General features: G+C 49.2%; 1 protein-coding gene across 4 annotated transcripts in view; it reads right to left on the reverse strand.

The window, feature by feature from the left end:
- Positions 1–18,814, reverse strand: part of JDP2 (Jun dimerization protein 2) — a 38,036-nt gene extending 19,222 nt beyond the window's left edge. Inside the window, exons 1-2 of one of the 4 annotated variants that reach the window (XM_037024778.2) lie at positions 18,682–18,814; positions 8,875–9,098 (exon numbers count right to left, since the gene is read on the reverse strand). In XM_037024778.2, coding sequence (XP_036880673.1) covers positions 8,875–9,075 — 201 coding nt within the window. In that variant the 5' untranslated portion in view covers positions 9,076–9,098; positions 18,682–18,814. Of the gene's footprint in view, positions 1–8,874; positions 9,099–17,332; positions 17,354–17,812; positions 18,079–18,278; positions 18,513–18,681 lie in introns of those variants that run through there. The other 3 variants (XM_037024950.2, XM_017666595.3, XM_037024845.2) reach the window with 3 other exon arrangements.
- Positions 18,815–19,349: the final 535 nt, after the last annotated feature.

The raw sequence follows: 19,349 nt of genomic DNA on the forward strand, positions 1-19,349 counted from the left end.
ACAATTCAACAGCTTTTAGTATATTCACAAGGTCATACAACTATCACCATGATCAATTTTAGAGCACTTTCATCACCTCCAAAAAAAACCCCTTATCCCTTAGCTGTCACCCCCACTCCTCCCATCTCCCACATTCCTAAGTACCAGGAACTGGTTCTTCAAATGTCTATGGATTTGCCTATTCTAGACATTTCATATCAATGAAATCCTACAAGATGTGGTCCTTTGTGCCCTGTTCCTTTTGCTTGATGTAATGTTTTCAAGGTTCATCTATATTGTAGGCAAGTATCAGTACTTTATTCCTTTTTGTGGCCAAATAATATTCCATTGTGTGGATATATCTTATTTTACTTATCTTTTCATCAACTGATGGACATTTGAGTTTTTTCCAGTTTTGAGATATTATGAATAACATTGCTATGAACATTCATGTTCACACTTCTTGTGTGAACATGTTCTCCTTTGTATTGGGTATATATCCCGGAGTGGAATTGCTGGGTCATATAATAACTCTATGTTTAGCCTTTTAGAAACTATAGACTGTTTTTCCAAAGTGTCTGTACCATTTACATTCCCACCAGCAGTTTATGAAGGTTTTACAACCTCTCTACATCCTAATACTTGTTATTATCTGTCATTTTCATTATATTCATCCTAGTGGGTGTGAAGTAGTATGTTGGTGGTTTTGACTTGCATTTCTTTGATGGCTAGTGAAGTTGAGCCTCTTTGCTTGTGCTCAGTCATTCATACTGAGGTACTTTGCCCATTTTTAAATTGGGCTATTTCTCTCTTTTTATTGAATTGTAGTAGTGATGCCGGGGTTCTTGTTTGCGGAGCCGAAGAATGAGCTTCACAAACAGTCAAGGTAGGAGAGCAAGGTACAGGCTTTTATTTAGAGATAAAGTGAAAGGACAGAGCTCCTGGCTCACGCCAGGAGGGGACAAGAGAGTCTGTAGTGGTGTGTTGTCTAGGGGGTTTTATAGGCAGTTGAGGATTTTTCGAGAACATGAAGAAACTTAGGGGTGGGGACTTGTTAAGTGGTTCTTGAATATTAAAAATTAACTTAACTGTAAGGAATTTCCTGCCTTGATTTCTCTCTGGGACACCGGCGCCTTGATCTGGGAGCATATCAAAAGGCTCTCTGCCCAGCTCCCAAGGTGGGCTGAGGTATTGTATACTTGCTGAAGAATCTTGCCTCTTGAACTTTCTGGGTGTTAAAATGCAATCTTATCTTCAAGATGGAATTCTTCCTGCCCTTTACTATGCTGTTTATAGCTGGGTCTGCAGGCTAAGTTAGTTGCTCAGTTTGCAGAATTACCTCCTCAGATCTGAAGGAGGAAAGACAGCACATAGGCCTGGGCCTTTTAGTATGCTAAAGTGAATCTTACACATGGTTACAAATGATTAGCATAATAAAATATGTGCTACTCTTCTTTATCTGGGGAACATTAACTGATTTCACTGAAGAATGGTTCTAGAGCTTAATGTTTAACATAGAGTGTTAGTAGGGGGGGGTTCCTTGCATGTAGTTACATTGCTCTGACTGCAGATATCCTGCCCTGACCCCTCCGGAGGCTCTCACTTTATTCTGACTACATCTATGGTCCCGGTCTCAGTAGTTCTTTGTATATTCTAGACATAAATCCCTTATCAGATCTATAAATTGCAAAAGTTTTCTCTCATTCTGTGGACTGTCTTTTTTACTTTGGGTTCTTTAAATCACAAAAGTTTTTAATTTTGATGATGCCCAATTTATCTATTTTTCTCATTCTGTGGCTTGTGTTTTTGGTGTGATATCTGAAAACCCATCAGCTAATTCAAGGTCACAGAGATCTACAGCTGTTTTCTTCTAAGAGTTTTATAGTTTTTGCACTTATATTAGGCTTCGATCCATTTTAGATTGATATTTGTATATTTTGTAAGATAGGGCTCTATCTCTCTCATTTTAACAAGGGAGGAAATTGAAGCTCAAATGTCTAGTAACCTCTCCAGAGGTTCCCATGCAGCAGTCCTTCTTTGCTACAATACTTTTAAAGAACCAACGTTTTTTACTGATGGTGGCCGGGGGCAGCGGCAGGGAGAAGGGCCTGTGACAAACCATGGGGGAGCCTGTCACCCAAAACATGGACACACACCGTGCTTAGTAAAGGGGAACTCCGCAGCCACAGAGCACAGCACAGTCTACGAGCTCCAGCATAGGGTAGGGTGTGCGCAGCCTCAACCTCACTCCTGGCACCTCTGCAGCCCACCTGAACCTTTCCATTTGTCCTTCTAGGTCTCTGAGCTCCAAACTAGGGCCAATTTGTTCTGTGCCCTTTGGGCACAGTAAAGGGGAGAGGAACTTGGCCAGAGGAGCCTCACCTGGGACAGGACTCAATTTTCCAACTCTGAGTCTATGTTGCCAGCAGACCTGGGCACCCCAAAGCAGGACAACTTGCATTGACAGAAGAGGCCACTTCATCAGGCTGCTGAAAAACTGATGGCTCATGGCAATCTAGCAATGGCCTTAACATCACAGGAAACAAGATAAGGGGTCACACCAGGCAGCTCAGGGGAAAACAGAGGGTTGAAGGGTCTTCTCATTTACAGTTTATGATAGTAACTAAAACTCTGACTGCATCTAAACTGCATAAACAACCAGAAACAGGAAGGTCTGCTTGCTTCCCTGAAACCCAGATCATAGGCTCAACGCACAGAGAAAGGCCAATACTGTCCAAATTTGCACCGTGATTCACTGCACGTGGACTCTGTCCCTAATTAAGGTGTACTGTGCTGCAGGCCAGTCATCTTTACACACAGTGCCTCACTGAATCTTCATGATGAAAACTCGGTGAGTTTCAGCTTCCCCCTTTTATAGATGAGGAAACTGACGCTCAGAAGAGCAGCTGACTTGTCCAGGGTCGTACAGGGAGGAAGCAAAGGAGCCAGACTTTGAACCCAGAAGCTTGAACCCAAGCCCAGACTCTTCCCAGGGCCCAGAAGCAGCCTCACTGGTTAGGAAGCCAGGATGGGTGCCCTGCATGGGGGCACCTCCAAACTGCAGGCTGTTCACCCACCTTCAAGGGCAAAATACCCCCTCAAGGAAATGGAAGCCCAAGGAACAGTTTCTGAATCAATTATAAAAGCTAACATAATCGACATATTTGAAAAGTGAATCACAATCATATCTTACATTTGTTGTATACCTTAGTAAATGCCAGGCATTATGTGAAACCCATCACCTGCATTAGCGCATTTCATCATCCCAGCAACACTGAAGGAGGTACTAATATTATCCCCATCTTAAGACAGAGAATCTAAGACAGCAGCACAGGACTCCCAGAACTTTTCAGAGGTGTATGATTTTTGCGGAGAACATACACATCCAGCCATGTCCCCACCACCACCTCCAAGAGACCCTGTGCTAGAAATGACAGTGGGTGTGACCAACCTATGATGTTACAGAAGAGCTTCAGAACCCTTGTAAAGGTTTGGGGTATTGTATCAAATAAGACTCAGTAACACAGGCCAACATTAAACACGGTCACAGCTGCCTTGAGCCACCACTCATTCTCCTGTAAATGAAACTATTACAGGAAAAACACAAGCTAACTGCTTTTTAAAATGTGCTAGCAAAGTGATGGAACTAATGCAGAAACTCAGATTTCAAAGATGAGTTGGGAAATTGTGTTCCAAGAAGGGACAGATTGGATCTCTGTGCCAAACAAGTATGAGACAGAAAAAGCATCTTGAGTCAGGGGAGGAGGGCCAATGCTATTTCAAAGAGCCACAAATTACCAACCAATGATGCAAAGCTTGCTAAAAAAATGTCAGTGAGCTACCTTAATGTTTTAAATCACTAAAGACACAGCATGTTTATGCCAACTCACCCAGCACATCAGCTGGTTATGGGCAAGTTTTTATGCTCAGGCTAAACATGAGCAAACATTTTGGTCTTTTTGATGAAAAAACTAAACTCTGGGGCAATCACCAATGAGGGAGAGTGAGCCACCTTCCAAAGCTACTCTATAGCCCCCGGATGCAAAATTACCCTTCATCGAAAGGTGAAAACACTCTCAATGTTCTCCAGCATGCCCAGAGAATTTGGGAAGTGACCTGTGTGAAATCTACAGATGGCTATGTCTCCTTTCCCACTCTGAAGATGACAAGGACAGGCATCCAGTCCCCAGGTGGAATATGTGCAGAGAGGCAGTCCATGATGGAATGTGCAGGCTTCTCAAGGTGAAGCCACCAGAATGCTCCCTGACAACAATCAGAGGAGCCTGAGGAGAGGAGTAAACAGCTAAAGTCAGGTTCCCAAACAGAGCCAGTGACCTCTGAGCCCATAAAATATACAGATTCCCTGGACTCTTCCCTCAGAGGTTCTGAGTCCTCGGGCGCAGGGCAGGTTCTGGAAGTCTGTAAGAAGTTTTCCAAGCAGCTTTGGTGATCTGTTAACTTTGGGAACAATTGTGGTTTTTTTTCTGCCTGAAACTACTTAAGTTCAGAAACAGAATAACAAGTGGACAATGCTTGGAAGTAAGAATTGAGAGATACAGAAATCAAGGGACAGAAAGTTTACATGACTTGCCAAGTTGACACAGCTGATGAATGTTCAAACCAACAGGCACATGTTAAACATACCTTTCATGCAAGGCCCTACACCCAGTCTGGTGAAAGTAAAAAGAAAAGTGAGATGCAGTCCTTGTCCTTGGGACCTAAACACAGGATACAAACTCAAAAGCAGGCTGTTGTCACACACAGTGTGAAGTGGCCTAGGGATAAGGCAACAGGGAGTAATGGGGACTGGGGTGAACTAAAGCCTGCAGGCTAATACAGTGAGCATCTGCTGCTCAGCTCTAGCTTCTTGCTGCATATAAGGGTGGGCCTCGGGTGGCCAGATAGTCTGGTTTCTTTAAAGAAGCCAGAAAGTCCACATTTCCTGGCTTTCAAATATAGTAATTCATTCAGTTTAAAAAAAAGAAAACCACACTGAGGGCCAAGTGCGATTCATCTGTAGGCTGACTCCTGCTCAGGGAATGACAGTTAGCCTCTTTCCGAGAAGGTCATCCAGTCCATCCTCCCTTGAACTAGAGTTCCCTCTAGAGCCCTGCGGAGTAGCACAGGGTGGGAGGGGCCCAGTCCAGCAGGTTCTTAAGAGTGGTTGGTGTGAGTCTGTGTGTGCAAGGGTGGGGCTTCTGGCCTCACCCTCCCGGCTAGAAATGCATTCCAGGCCCAGAGGTAGGGTGTGGCCACTGCAGCTCCAGCTTCCTCTCCACTAGAGATGCTCTGGGAGGGGCCACGATCTTCAGGTCATTAGGGGCTGGCTGGTTGAAGAGTCTAGCTGGAAGCGGCTGCAGAGTGAAAGTGAAGGAAGGAAAGCTCGGGAGAAAGCCAGAGAGCAAAGCTGTCTTAAAAAGGAACATTGGAAAAGAAAGAACAAAGGCAAGAAAGAAAAGCGTGGGCTCTAAAAATCCCACAACCCAGAATAACATCCCCAGATTCCTTAGCCAGCCAGCCAAATGAGCAGTCTAGCCACTCTCCATCCAGTTGGTCTGCTAAATTTTCCTCACAATACTCACCACTACCTGACCTTTTCTACTGACTATTAATTTGCCTATTTTTACTTCTGGATGCCCCCAGTACAAAATGTAGCTCCAAGAAAAGGGAGTGTTTCGTCTACTCTGTTTATGGTTCAGTTTCCAGTGTCTGGCACCCTGCCTAACATACATTAGGTGCTTAGCAAATATCTTTTGGACAAATGGACTGCAGGCAAGCAGTTGACACTGGAACAGTTTAACATTACGTGTCAACCATACAACAAGAACATCAGCACAAAGCACTTATCGCTTACAAAACCTGTCCTTTAACTTAACTCTTCCAGTTTTCTTTTACCAAACTGCTTCATGCATGTAGGCATGGCTCAGGAGAACACTGGCCTCTGCAAAGTGGGCAGCCTGCACAGAGCTGCCTGCACAGCAGCTTGGCTGGCTCTCTCTCTGGGGCCTGGGAGATGATGCGGCTGCAGCAACAGCAGGGCTCAGCACTAATCGGGCCATGTCATCAAAATGATCAAGGCAGGTTCTGGGGCCAGGTTCATCCCCAGATCTCCAGAGCACTGATTAGAAGCTTATAAGGGACATTGAGAGCATGGGACACAGCACAGCATAAATAAAGCTCTGGCTCTGACCACTGGGCTTGTTTCCCAGCTGTATGACCTTGGATGTCTTTAAGCCTTGTTGACTTCACCCGAAATGTAGGCAAACCAACAGTAACAGTAATTACTTCAAAGCATTCTTGTGCAGGGTTCAATGAGATACTCCACAAGGAGCACCCAGCATGGTGGCTGGAGCATGCAGTGCCATGGGGACACCACTATTCACAGCAGCTGCCTGGTCATCTCCATGCCAGCCCCAGCTCTGCCGCTTTCCAGCAGTGGGACCCTGAGTGACTTGACCTCCTCTTCCCTGGACTTCAAGTTCCTCTTCTTTCAAATAAGGAGAACCCAGTCACCAGGATCAGGTAAGAAATAAATGAGATCATACATGATAAGCAATTAGCATAGGGTCTGGTACATATTAAATACTTAATAAATGTGAACTAGTATCTTATTATTATTCAAGAAACTTTTACTAATCTAGAATGCCAACATGAAAATGCAGCAAAGGCAGTTTGCCATATGCAAATAAATCTTCGGGACATAAGGTTCTCCAGCTACAAGTTTCTCTCCCCACCCCCTTTATTTTTCAGTTGCTCTAAGAATGAGCCACTGCCCCCACCACCTTGGGTCTGACCTTGGAAGTCTGTAGAGGTCATTTCCCAATGCAGCGCTGACCTTAGCCACAGCAGTACAATCCCCACTTCTCCATCTGCCTCTTCGCCCCCACAAAGCTGCAGTCTGACAGCGAGGAAGAGGACATGCAAATCCGCCCTAAAAAAGGCTTGTTATTTTCACGGCCTGGATGGTGCGTGTTTGTGGGTGCCTGTGAAGACAGCGCGTTGCTGTCAGGTACAGGGCATATGCCACCAATCTGGGGGAGGCTGTGAAATGTAAAAATACTCAACCCAAATAAAAGCCGTTTCCAAAAAAAGAAAGAAAGAAAGCTCCTCTCACCTTTTGCCCAGGGAAGAGGTGGGAACTCAGAACCCCAGGCAAATTCCCCCCGGGCCAACCCCAGACCAGAGCACCCGACTCTGTCAATCCCAGGACCTCAGCTCCCCAGTAAAACTGCTCAGCTACTGGTTTTAAATGGCAGTTATACTGCAGAACAACACAGAAACAGCTGCTTTCAAATGACATGCCTGAGAAAGTGACTAGGGAAGGACCAAAGGGCCCTCCATAGAGAAAACAGAACACTAAATAAGCCAGGAAGTGCCACTGACAGCATGCTGATTTACAAAATCAAATCAGAAGACTAATTAGCGTCAAATCCCATCTTGTAATCAACAGTCTTTAGTGGGCATCTACAGTGCACCTAATCCAGGTGTCTTGAGCACAGTCAACAGTAGGGGCCAAGCAATTCAGGAAAAAGAAGGCAGCTGGTGGTAGCAAAAGCAAACCCAACAATATAAGCAAAAGCAAGAATAACAGGGAGGTGTGGGGGCCTGTGGCAAACTGGAGAGAGGAAAGAAGTAAAGTGGGTCTCTCAATTCCACATAGCTGTTGCTGTGCCCGAACAGGGCACCATGAGGCCAGATCTCCCAACTTTTAATCAAAGATTAAAATCCAAATTTTCAAGTTTCTCTTAAAACACAGTGCAGGCCAAACAAAACACATCTGAGAGCCAGATCCAGCCAGCGAAGGGCCAGTTTGCCACCCCTGGCCAAGCCCCCGGCAGCCCTTGGCAGGTTTTATGGCATGCAGGGGAAGGAGGGCAGAGCAGTACTTGCAGAACATACCCATCTCCCCTTCGAGTTCTCAGACACCTTTCCCAAGTCAAGCACCCTCTCTCTGGAATGTCCGGCCCTCAGAGCCCATCCTAAAGATGAGCCCCCAAGCAGGTGCACCTTTGCCTGTGAACGCTCCCTCTCATCTGAGCTGCTTCAGGCAATCTGCCTCCAGCCACCTCTGCACCTCCCACCACCCACGGGACTCTGCCTTTCCAGCTGTGCTGGCCTCTGAAGAAATGGCCCTGATGGGAACCTTACTGAGGCAGGCCTTTGGACAAACTGCCAGCCCTGGGAAAGTGGCTGGACGCATGAACAGCAACGATGCTCACGCACGCTGGGGACTTCTGCTTCCCACCAGTCCCCAGGGAAAAGCTGTTCTTCTGCAATAGGCTCCGGAGTGCCCCAGCTGCAGGGACCTGAGGAAGGGGCACTCCTTATTCTAAGGTACTGGGTGACGGATGCCTTGCCCAGCTCTGGCAGCAGCTGCTTAGGAAGGGAGGCCACAGCACCTTTCCTCCAAGTTCCCACTTTTACTCCAGTCCAGGCCCAAGAGAACAGACGCAGTGATGTGACTAATGATAACAGTTCTTAAAAATAACCCAATATTGGCATTTCTTGTATGCTTTTCAAAGCATATGCATGCTTTCGTGATCTTCCCTGATCCTCCCAGTGCCTCGGAGTGATTGTCAATATAACATTATTGTTGTTATTAATCACTCTTTCCTAACCTCTGAAGAATCAGAAACAGGTTCAGCACCCTGCTCCAGCCCAGGGCTTCGCAAACTTTAACATGTCCATAAATTCCCAGAGGGAGCTTGTTAAAATACAGATTTTGACTTACAAGATTCGGTAGGAGATTCTGCATTTCTAATAACCTGGGGGTCCTCAGACTCCATGATGAACAGCAACACTTGGGTTACACCACAGCAAGGGTAGGGGTAGACCCAGGATGCTAACCCAGGCCTCCTGCCTTTGGTTCTGCCTGAGGGAACAAGGCTGGCTCACCTCACTTTTCACAGGTTGGGGCCTCTTGCCCAGTTTCACCTCCAGGAAGTGCAAAGGAGCAATCATGGCCCCGATGTTGCGGATGTCGGCGTATTTCAGCTCCTCCGCAGTCAGAGCCGAGCCAGGGAGTCCAGTCAGGGGGCCAAGCCCTGGCAGAGAGCCCGCAGTCACGGAAGGGTCTGGGATCTGCCCAGGCATCATAGCAGGAGGAGTAGCAATCCAGCCTGTTGGTGGGAGAAGAGCAGGACAGCCGCTGTCAGCCAGGTAAGAGGTTTGCTGAGGAGCTCAAACCCCCATGTCTTGCCAGGGAGGGCCTCAGCCTTTTTTTTTTACTAACGTTCCCTGAACCCCTTCCCCACCCAGTTGCTCCTCCTGCCCTTAAGTCCATCCTGATATAGAGGGAAACACTGATCTATTAATTCACATCAAGGTTATTCTTGGCACTTAAAGCAGTGCTTAACCCTGTCATAGGTCACATCAATTCAGCATTTGTTCTGTGGCACTGCGGTAATCCTTCCATTAGCCCCATAATACTGAGTCAGAGCCCATTACACAGAGGAAGAAGCCAAGGCTTAGAATGGTAACACGCTCAAGACTGCACAGTCAAAACTGGAGGAGCCAGCATTTAAACTGCAACATATTGCCTCTAAAGAGAATGGATTATAATGGTGGAATCTCAAGCACCTTTGCACCTGTTTAAGAGGGAGCTATTTTTGGTCTGGCATGGTGCCTCCCCTCAAATCACGCATCCTGTTCTGCATAGCTGTCAAGACACCCTGAATGCGAAATGAAGCAAATCAAAGTTAAAGGTGAGTGTATGTGTGACTATGTGCATCTGTTATCTTTGAGGAGGAGACTGGGGCAAAGGAAATGGAATTAATTAGCATGTGCTTTCCCAGTGGAGGCCAGCACCAGAAAAGTCCTCCACGATCTCTTCATTCTCAAAGCAAACACATATTCTGGCTCTGCCAGACCCTGAAGGCTTGCAAGGGAGGACAGATTCAGACATGAAAGAAAGACATAAATTAGACATATCAACACCAAGAGAATTCTTATTTCTTCTTTGTCTTTACTGGGGGAAGCAAATGGGTAAGAAATGGTCACTTCAAGGCACAGATGGAAATGAAGAAAGCCTGTCTGCCAATCACACCAGACTTATCTAGTCTTTTACAGGGCTCCTACCCATCCATCCAGTCATCTGTCCATCCCATTGCTGACCACCTACTATGAGCGAGGAGGCACCAAGAATATGGGGATCAGATGTGCACAGCTTTGGCTTCTAAACAGCCTTGTAAGTAGCATTTTAGTACAAAGCTGTTCCAGGATTCCAGTCCTGAAAAGGAAATCATTTCTCTTCCTTCCCACCTTCCTGCCTAGGGCCATAAAAATCAAAACCTTGACTGTCTTGGAAATACTGAGGGAGAAACTTTGGCCTATCCTTCCATCTTCCCATGTCTCTTCCAACCTAAAGGGATACATTGAGTGAGACTGAGGGGATGTGACATCCACTGAACCATGCTTCTCTGTTGCGCAGAGTGAACGTACTCATATGGCTACACTGTCCTGGGCTCTCTGCCTCCCACAAGAGTGGCCCTGGAGGGTGACCCACAACTTCTGACCCCATCCAGGTTTTCAGGTCTAGATTTTAAGAAAGGCACATTCGGGGGCCCACTTTGGCCACAAGTACATGCCACATTCTCCATCTCCATTCCATTTTCAGAGGTGAAATGTGGTTCCCAGTCTAATCCTGTGTCCCTTTCTCAGTAGGTTCTGCACACTGATGGGGAAAGCATGTGAGTGATTTGCACCCCCCGACCACAGAGACTTTCACTGGACATCCCTTTCTTTAAAGAAAGCTGCTTGTGAGTGCACAGTGGGCGGGCCATGTCATCTTCAGCACACATCTGCCCAGGAAGCCAGAGCTCCCTGCCTTGGCCCAAGTTTACATTTGGTCACCAAGCTCTTTCATCTATGCTCCACCTGCTCTACCTCCCACATCTGGCCCCTCAGCCCCTCTTTCCCACCCCACGTCCTTTCTCCTCTTCCTTAGCACCCAGTGTCCCCTGGGCCCTTTCAGAAAAGGATCTGAGACTCATTCACATCAAGTTAGTCTTACAGCTGGAGGTGGTCTTGTGCTTACCTAAACCACATCCTCATTTTACACATGAGGAAATTATAACTCAGAGAGGTTAAATGACTTGCCCAAGGTCGCACAACTAAAGAGGGAAAGAGCCAGTGCTGGACTCCCGGTTCCTTGATTTTAGAACAAAAAACTTTCTCACCCTGCCCTTTTGTTTCCCCTCCTGAGGTTCAAGAGATATTAATGCAGAAGGAACGATCTTCTAATAGTGAATTTGGACACTGGTCTATAATGGAAGAACATTCTCTTGCACAGAGGACCCTCTACTCTGACTCCCATGGAGATCCAGGTTTAGGAGGAAGTTGCTCAAATAACCCCATGGCAACCTGCGTAGGAGTCCAGACATAGAAAAGGCCCCTGAGACATCTCACAGGTGGTTGGTCAATGTGCTGTGACCTTCCCTAAACCTGAGCTGGACTGGAGTCCAGGGTCAGTGAGAGAGTCATGACTTCCACCCTCTAAAGCCAGATCTGCAATGCAAAGAGGGCTGCAGGCTGCCACACCAGGAGGCTGCTCTGGGATGTGGTGCATAAGCTGCATGTCTCCCTGGGTGTCCTCCAGGGAGAATAAGAAAGGGGCAGGTGTAAGGACTCATTCCTATGTGGCAGAATTATGCCTGGGCCCAGCCAGGGGGACACTTAGTAGGCAGAGGGGGGTGATTTCAGGCTACCTGAGCCAGAAAGGAAACTCACATTTATTCCTCAGAAAAGGAGAAAACCCTATAGAATCCCCTCTTCTGGCCCTGAACTGATGCTACAAGGAATCATTGACCCCAAAAAAGCTTAATTGAGCTGGCCAAATGGACAGGAGATGAGAGGGTGGAATCTCCTCTATGCCTGGTGCTTCAGCTGGAGACAAACCCCTAACAGAGGATGCAGATGTCATACCTCAGGTATGGAGCAACGTGAAAATACAGAGCAAAATCCCCTTGTTGGCCAGAAGCCCCCAGAAGCTCCCTGTACTGTGAGAACATTACGGTGTGTGGCAAAATATGCCAAGTGGCCACTCAGCAAGTGGAAGGGTGATTTCCAGGGGCAGGCATGAGTCATGGCTAGTTGTTGCCCCATGAGACCCCAGTGCCTAGCATCATTTCTGGCACAGAACTGGTAATCAACAAATATTTGTTGAACTAATGAATGAGTGAATGAATGAACAAATGATAACAAATTAATGGCAGAGGAAATTCAGTGAGTGGAATATTGATCTGTCTCTGGAAGTTTAGATGCTCGTTATCTACCTCCAGATTATTCACTCCCACAGTAGACCCCCAGAAAAATACTCCAGAAGCTTCTGTATGTTTCCCTGCCTAAGCCATCTCTGGGAGATGGAAGCCAGACCCCACTCTGTTCCAGGAATGATAGGCTCTGCTTGCAGCTTCTGTTTATTTTCATACAGATGGTATAAATGAGACACTAACAAATGACCCCAAAATATAATGAATTCTCTGCTACTGTGGAAGCCCCCCAGAGGGTAACCATCCCCTAGGAGTAGTGGCCCCATGAATTCTTGCCATTCTTACTCCTTTGTGAACCCATCCCAATGACAAACCTCACTCAGGGGATCAGGCACCAGGCTTTCCTTTTCAGAAGCAAAACCCCCCCTCTCTTCCCTTCCTCCTAAAGGGTGCCCCTAACTGCTCAGAAACAAACCACAAAGTCCTTAACACATGCCATTCCTAGGAGACAACCGCAACAGCTGACATTCACCAGCAAGAAGTCATCCTAAATGGCTCCTGGGGGTCGGGGGGCGGGCAGAAGATGGAGGAGCTGGAGTGGCTGCCTTTCATAACTGGATCCTCATTAACTGCAAAGAGCTGGTTGACAATCCAAGGCAGAAAGGCAACTTTGGTGATTTGAAAAATAAAACAATTTGATGTGACATGGGGATCTATAAAGGTGTGGGGTCAGTGGTGGGGGTGGGGTGGGGATCGGGGGCAGTGGCAGGGAACTGAGCCAGAGGGAATTTATGCACTTCAAGGAAGACGCAGGAAAGATGACAAGAGGTGAAATCATCTCCCCAGCTGGTTGTTCCATACGGAAACAATTCAGTAGAAAAGAAGAACTATGCACTAAAAGGTTTAGGAGAACCTAGAGTTTTTTCCCTTCAGGGCCCAGGAGGTTGAAACTCTAAACACCCTCCATATCTCCATTGGTAACTGGGATGCACAAATAGAGCAAGCTCTATACATCAGCAGAAGACCAAAATTGGCAAATGGGACTTGTGCCTCAAAAAACAGGCCTAAAATCCCAAAAAGACACCAGGAGCAACTTGGAAACTAGCCAATGAAGTAAAACTGGGAAATGTGCAGATCCATGATGACACTGACAAGCAAGGCTTGAATAAGATAGAAAATGTTCAGGAGGTCACAGTGGACCCTAAGCTGTTGCTGAGCCTGAGATTTTGGGTGATTTGATGCAGCTACCCAAAAGCCAGCTTGAAAGAAACAGGGACCTGATGCATCCAAGTGGTAAGAACCTAAAGAAAAGATCTGATATCTGTATCTACTCTGAATTCCTCAGGGATTTATAGGTACAGTTTGAGGTGCTGCCTTGTACAAACAGAGGAAAAGACATAAAACACTTACAAGCCCAGAAAAATGGGCCCTCTTGGGAGATATTAACATGAAGAATCATTTCAGTTGAAAGAAGAAAAGATAGAGCTACCTTAAATTTTTCCCCTTATTTTCTTCTCTTTATACTGTCTGCAAATCTGTAAGATACCATTGTTTTCAATGGAAGTATCTACAAATAAATTACAGTCTTGCTTCCATGGGTCGAACTTGTAAAAGGCTATTCTTATTAGAAAGTGCCCAATAATCATCATTTTCATCTAGAATGGTAGATAGCTTAAAAAAAAAAAAAAAAGACAGGTGAAGAGAAAGGCTGCCTCATGGACTTTCCACAGAAACAAAAGCTTAAAGGCCTCTAAAATCCCTGGGCCTTTTTAAGGAGGTTAGCTCTCCTCCAGGCAAACAGCTGGCCTGGGCTGGCATCAGGAGCCAGGAATGGGTGTGCAAGTGAGTGCAGATGGCCTGAGCTAAGAGAAAAGCAGCTCTGGGTGAGGATGGGTCAAGGAGTAAGGGAGCTCACAGGGTCAGACCCCAGGAGCACCAGTGGGATTGGAGGTCAAGAGCAGATAGCCAGCAATTAGCAAGAGAGGGTGGGAAGTCCTGGGAGCCAGAGCCCAGGAAGATTCCCAGCAGGAAGATGTGGAGGGCAAAAGTCCATGAGGTTCGTGGGGGAGAAAGGTGCCAGGCCAGTGATCACAAAGCATAGTATTATACTATCATGGATCTTGGAGAATTAAATACCAAACCTGTTCTTGGAGCTAAGAAATCATCTGGGATGATCTCTCTCCTGGAATCTGAAACAGTGTAGGTCAACCAGCTTCCAAAAGACAAGGAGAACCACAAGGCAAGAGGCAAAAGGATGAAGAAAGCCCCAAGACTGAGAAAAAGGGCAAGAGGCAAAGACTCTCTGCAGTGGCTGTCCCAGCTCTGCGTGCAGGCGAGTGAGGTGCGTTAAGAGTGGAAACTCTGGAGCCAAGTCATCTGAGTGTGAATCCCAGCTCTGTTGTGTGACCTTGGGCAAGTTCCCAAACCTCTCTGCATCTCACTGGCCTCAGCTGTCAAGTGGGGATAGTAACATTATTTGCCCCATAAGGCGGCAGAGGATTAAATTAGTCAATACTTGGAAAGTACCTGGAATAGTGCCTATACCTAGTGAGTTCACGTGAAGTCAGGGTAGCCATGAGGGCCTTCCTTCCTGGAGGGACACTGCTGCTGGATGACCCCTCAAGGTCCCCTCTGTACAGTGTGCATTGGACATTCATCTCCCTTTCCCACCGTCATGGAGAGGATTCCCCCAGAGGACTTATTGCTCTCCCACTTTCCAGCTCTAAACCTCAAGAAGGCAGGACCATCCTGTATCCAGGCAGTTACTGCAGAATGGAAACAAAGGGTGCCAGGTCAGGACTGGGTACAAAGATGCAGAAAGGAGGCCCTTTGCCTTGGTTTTTCCCAAGGCCTCCTCCTTCAGGCCATAACACAGCTTCATAGGTCACTGGCAGTGAGGCACCAGCAGCTGGCTGAGTTTCCACCCCTGCCTCCAGAAGCAGAGGGCTTCTGTGTCCTGCAGTCTACTCTATCCCTGCAATACTTGGGAGAGGACACTCCTCAGATCTTCAAAAGAAAAAGCTGAGGGTTCATAGGGGTCAGGAGAAGCCACAAGGATAGTACATTGAAATGCATGATTTCTGCAAAGCCATCTCAGCCATACAAGAAAGTGGAACTTCTCCCCAGGAAAGGTTCTTTCCTGGAGATCAGAGAAATGCTTTTGACAAGGTCCTGCCTATAAACACAACTTTCTCCCCTGCCTAATGTAGGTGCTCAATAAATGTACATTAAGTCTTTTCTGCAAGGACTCTTATTCTGAGCAGCAAGAAGCTGGGAAGGTACAGCCCCTGGACAAGCCTCCTATTCCTGCTTCCCACCTCACCTCTTCTCTGTTCCTTGGTGTCAGGAGTTCACAGTATGATACACAACACAGACATACACACAGTGTGTGGTAAGTCCTTTGGCCCTTTTTAAAAAATGCCACTGGTCTGTTAAAGCTTTGGAAATAGAGCTCCACATATGGAATCCCATGGGCTGAAGCAAGAAAACAGACTTAAAAAACCCCAGAACAGTGGGCTCTGGCCTGGCCTCCCACAGCCAGAAATGAGTGTAAAGAAATACAGGCTGAAAATTCCAACCCTGGGTCACTAAGGCATTTGTCTCTGCTGAGCTCTGAGGCCAAACCACACACACAAGAGTGTGCACACACATGCGTGCATGTGCACGCGCACACACACACATATACAGGCGCATGGAGCTTGGCAGCCTGTAAGTTCCAGAGCTGGTAACACAAGCCATGGAACCGACTGCCAAGACAAGCAACAGAACGAGCCAGGCCCAGTTTCATTGGCCACCATACGCTGCATATGGCCCAGGACGCAGCCAAAACAGTGTTCTCACCCTCCTCAAAGGCATAGGAGACCCTCTGTTTTCAAACACACCTCCACAGAGCCTTAATTAAAGGAAAATGGAAAAATAATGTGCCTGCTGCTCTCCCCTTGCCTATATAAGTATGCACACACACATACCCATATATACCCACTCTATTTTTCTCTTCCTCTCATTTTGGTTTCAAACATAATTCATTCACACAGAAAAAAAGCAAACTACATCCTGCAGCAGAAAAGCAGAAAAGAATGTAGCTTGCCCTCAGCCCTGGCTCTGATTGCTCAAGTTGAACAGGAGCTGAATGAATACAGAGCAGGCCAACCTAGAGTCTGCACTGGCCCCTCTCTTACAGAGCAGGGCTGGAAACAGACACTGGTGTGACAGACAGCCCACTGCAGCCTGGCAGCCCGTGACAGACAAGGCCTAGAGAGCTGAAGCCTTCTTATCCTGCCAAGCGTTCTGCAGGTGAAGCCTGCACATCCTGCAAACAGGTAGGGGAGACAACAGATGCTGGTGGCTGCAAAAGCTAGGCGGTGAGTGGGAAGATCCTTGTTCAAATCCTTTTCTCGAGGACGCTGTTACCAGTTATCAACACATCTCCTTGGAGGTGGTTGCAGCCAACCTAAGAGAAAAGTCAGAGGCCTCCACACCCATTCCTTCCAGCAGCCCTTCAAATCTCATAGCACCCAGTTCTTCAGGAAGATTCTGGAACTGCCTGCAGCTCTGAACCAAAGCCAAAGTAGAAGGAGGAACAGAAGAGTCTTTGAGAAATCCATCCTCCCTGTTTTCAACAGGGCAAAACCTTAACTAGCCAGAGGCACGAGAATAGATCTTGCTTCTTTTCGCTGGTCCTCAGATTTATATAAAATCAGAGTCATGCTCACACCTGATATCTGGTTAAACTCTCCCCTAGAAACCTGCAAAGGAAGATAAGGCATTCATCCAAACTGCAGCCAGATTTGCTGGAAAGATGAAAGCAATGGGAGGTGTTTTTAAAAACCCCCAGGGAAGGAAGACTGGGGGGAAGGGAGATGATATGTGAACACAGTTCACATAGCCAAATCTTAAAGGATGAGCAGACACCCAATTATGGTTCAAAGCTTCAGTTTCTGAGACTCCTCAAACTAAGACCTTGAGGTGAGTCCACCAAAATTTAAACCTGGGTACCCATACCACACAGTCTGCAAGCCCTCTTTGACAGACCTGAGCACATCTGTTCTGAGCACATGAGCTCAGGCATAGCCCTATGCCCTGGATGCCAGTAGGGAGGGCGGCATACTGGGCAAGGGTCAGGCAACCTTGCAAATGGAGCTTACCCAAGGGTTCAGTTGAGTTCCCCTTCTACCAGCCTCTCCATCTCCAGCCAACTGCATGGCCCATCCATCCCTGCAGAGAAGCCAAGCCCTCCTGACTTCCCAGCCCCTCCCACTCACCCAGGCAAAGCCTGGTCCTGCCACCTCAGACTCCAGGGGTCCAGGCTGTAAGGCCCAATCCCTCTACTCCTTTGAGGGGAACAGAAGAAACAGCCTTCTAAACTGAGCTGGGCAGGAGAGGAGGGGCTGGTTTCCTAAAGGAGCCTGCTTGCCACCTTATGTAACCTGGTCTGGGAGCTGCAAGACCCCACTGGGAAGCTGCGTTGCCCGTAAGCCCCCTCCCAGCCCAGAACCCCAGAGCAATGGCCCCGAGAGAAGCCCTCTTCACTGGATCAAGAGGCCCAGCCCTTCTCAGTACCCTCCTCCAGGTCCTCAGGGAGCCACGCTTCCTCCCTGAGAGGGTTGTGGCGGGACATGACTTACCAGCAGGTCCCTGTCATCCTCCAGCACCACCACCCTGCACCTCCCTGGCCTTTCACCCTCCGTCTCCATCCCCGCAGTCCGTCTGCCTAGGGCAGTGTTCCCCCGACTCGCCCGCCTTCCCCGCCGCCCGAGGAGAGCACCTCCCTGCAAACGGACGGGGGAGGAGAGCGCCGAAGGGAGACGGAAGGAGCGCCCGGGCTGCCCCAAGAGCGGACGGAGTCTCTCGTCCCAAGGCGGGAACCAAAGGGAAGCCACTGGCTCCCAAGCGCCTCGCGGCAGGGGGCCGGGCTGCAGCGCCCCCCGCCGGGACAGCCCGGGATCCCAGGACTGCGGGAGCCTCTCCTCGGGGCCACGGTTCCGGGGCTCGGCGCGCTCCGCCCGCATGGGGGCGGCCGTCCCAGGTGCCCGCGGCTGGCGCGCCCCACCCCGCCCGGCCGGGGGCCCCCGCGCTCGCCCTCGCACCCACCGTGCAGAAGCCGCGGGCGGAGGCGGCGCCCCCGGGGCCGGGGCCCGGCTGCAGGCGCCGTGCCCACTCAGCGCCGCTGCCGCCCGGCCGCCGAGCTCCGCCCGGTGCCCAGGCCCGTCCCGGCCCGGGAGCCGCCGCGGCGCCAGCCCCGCCGCCGCTGCAGCGTCCGCCGCCGCCAGCGCCCCCCGTCGCGGCCGCCGAGCGTCCCTCCCGCAGGCTGTGGCGGGCGGCGGGACGGGTTGCATCAGCCCCGGCTATATAGCGGCCCCTGGGCGGCGGGGAGGGGTCGGGAATGCGGAACCCGCCGAGCTGCCAGCTCTAGACGTCAGAGGGGGACGGAGAGGAAGGGAAGGAGGGGACAGGGGAGGAGGGGGTGTGGATCCGGCGCTTCACACCGACTGACCTTCACCTCCCCCGCCGCCGTTCGCGCCCTCCTCCCCCGGCTCGGCGCGCTCCTCTCCCCGCAGGGGTGGCCTCGGCCCCGCAGCGCCAGCCCGGGCCTCATCGCGTCCCCCGGCTCTCCCAGGAGCGCGCGAGAAAGCAGGACGCGGCGAGCGGTTATGTAAGAGCATCCCCGCGCACCGCCGCCCGGCTTCCACCCCGAGGCAGAAACGGCAGCTCAGGGAACAGAAATGGGAAGGCGGCGGCCGGGCAGACAAGTCAGAAGCCGCTCGAAGCGTGTGTAGCCTGCACTGAACCATCTTCCGCAGTCCTTAGCGCTTTTCCGTCAAACGAGAGAGAATTTCATCTTTGGACCCTTCACTGAATGAGTGAAGAAATGCTCTCGCAGGCCTGTTTTATTTTTCCGTGGAGAAGGATGGGCCTTTGGGTGCCACTGCCCCCACCCACTGGCCCATCTGGCCACCACAGGCGCCCTTAAGCGCTGCAAGAGGCCTGCCCTCCTCTGGGCTGCAGCGTGAGCCCAGCTGCCTTTTCAGTGGCTCTCACAGTTTGACCGCTGAGCAGTTTGTGCCACCCCAGCAGGCTTTCCCTTTCTGCTCATGGACACTTCTGAGAGCCGACCCAGCCCTGAGCCCACACCAAATGACCCCCTTTCCTATTACACCTTCC

The sequence above is a fragment of the Manis javanica genome, chromosome 8, assembly GCF_040802235.1.
Source record: "Manis javanica isolate MJ-LG chromosome 8, MJ_LKY, whole genome shotgun sequence".
NCBI lineage: Eukaryota > Metazoa > Chordata > Mammalia > Pholidota > Manidae > Manis > Manis javanica.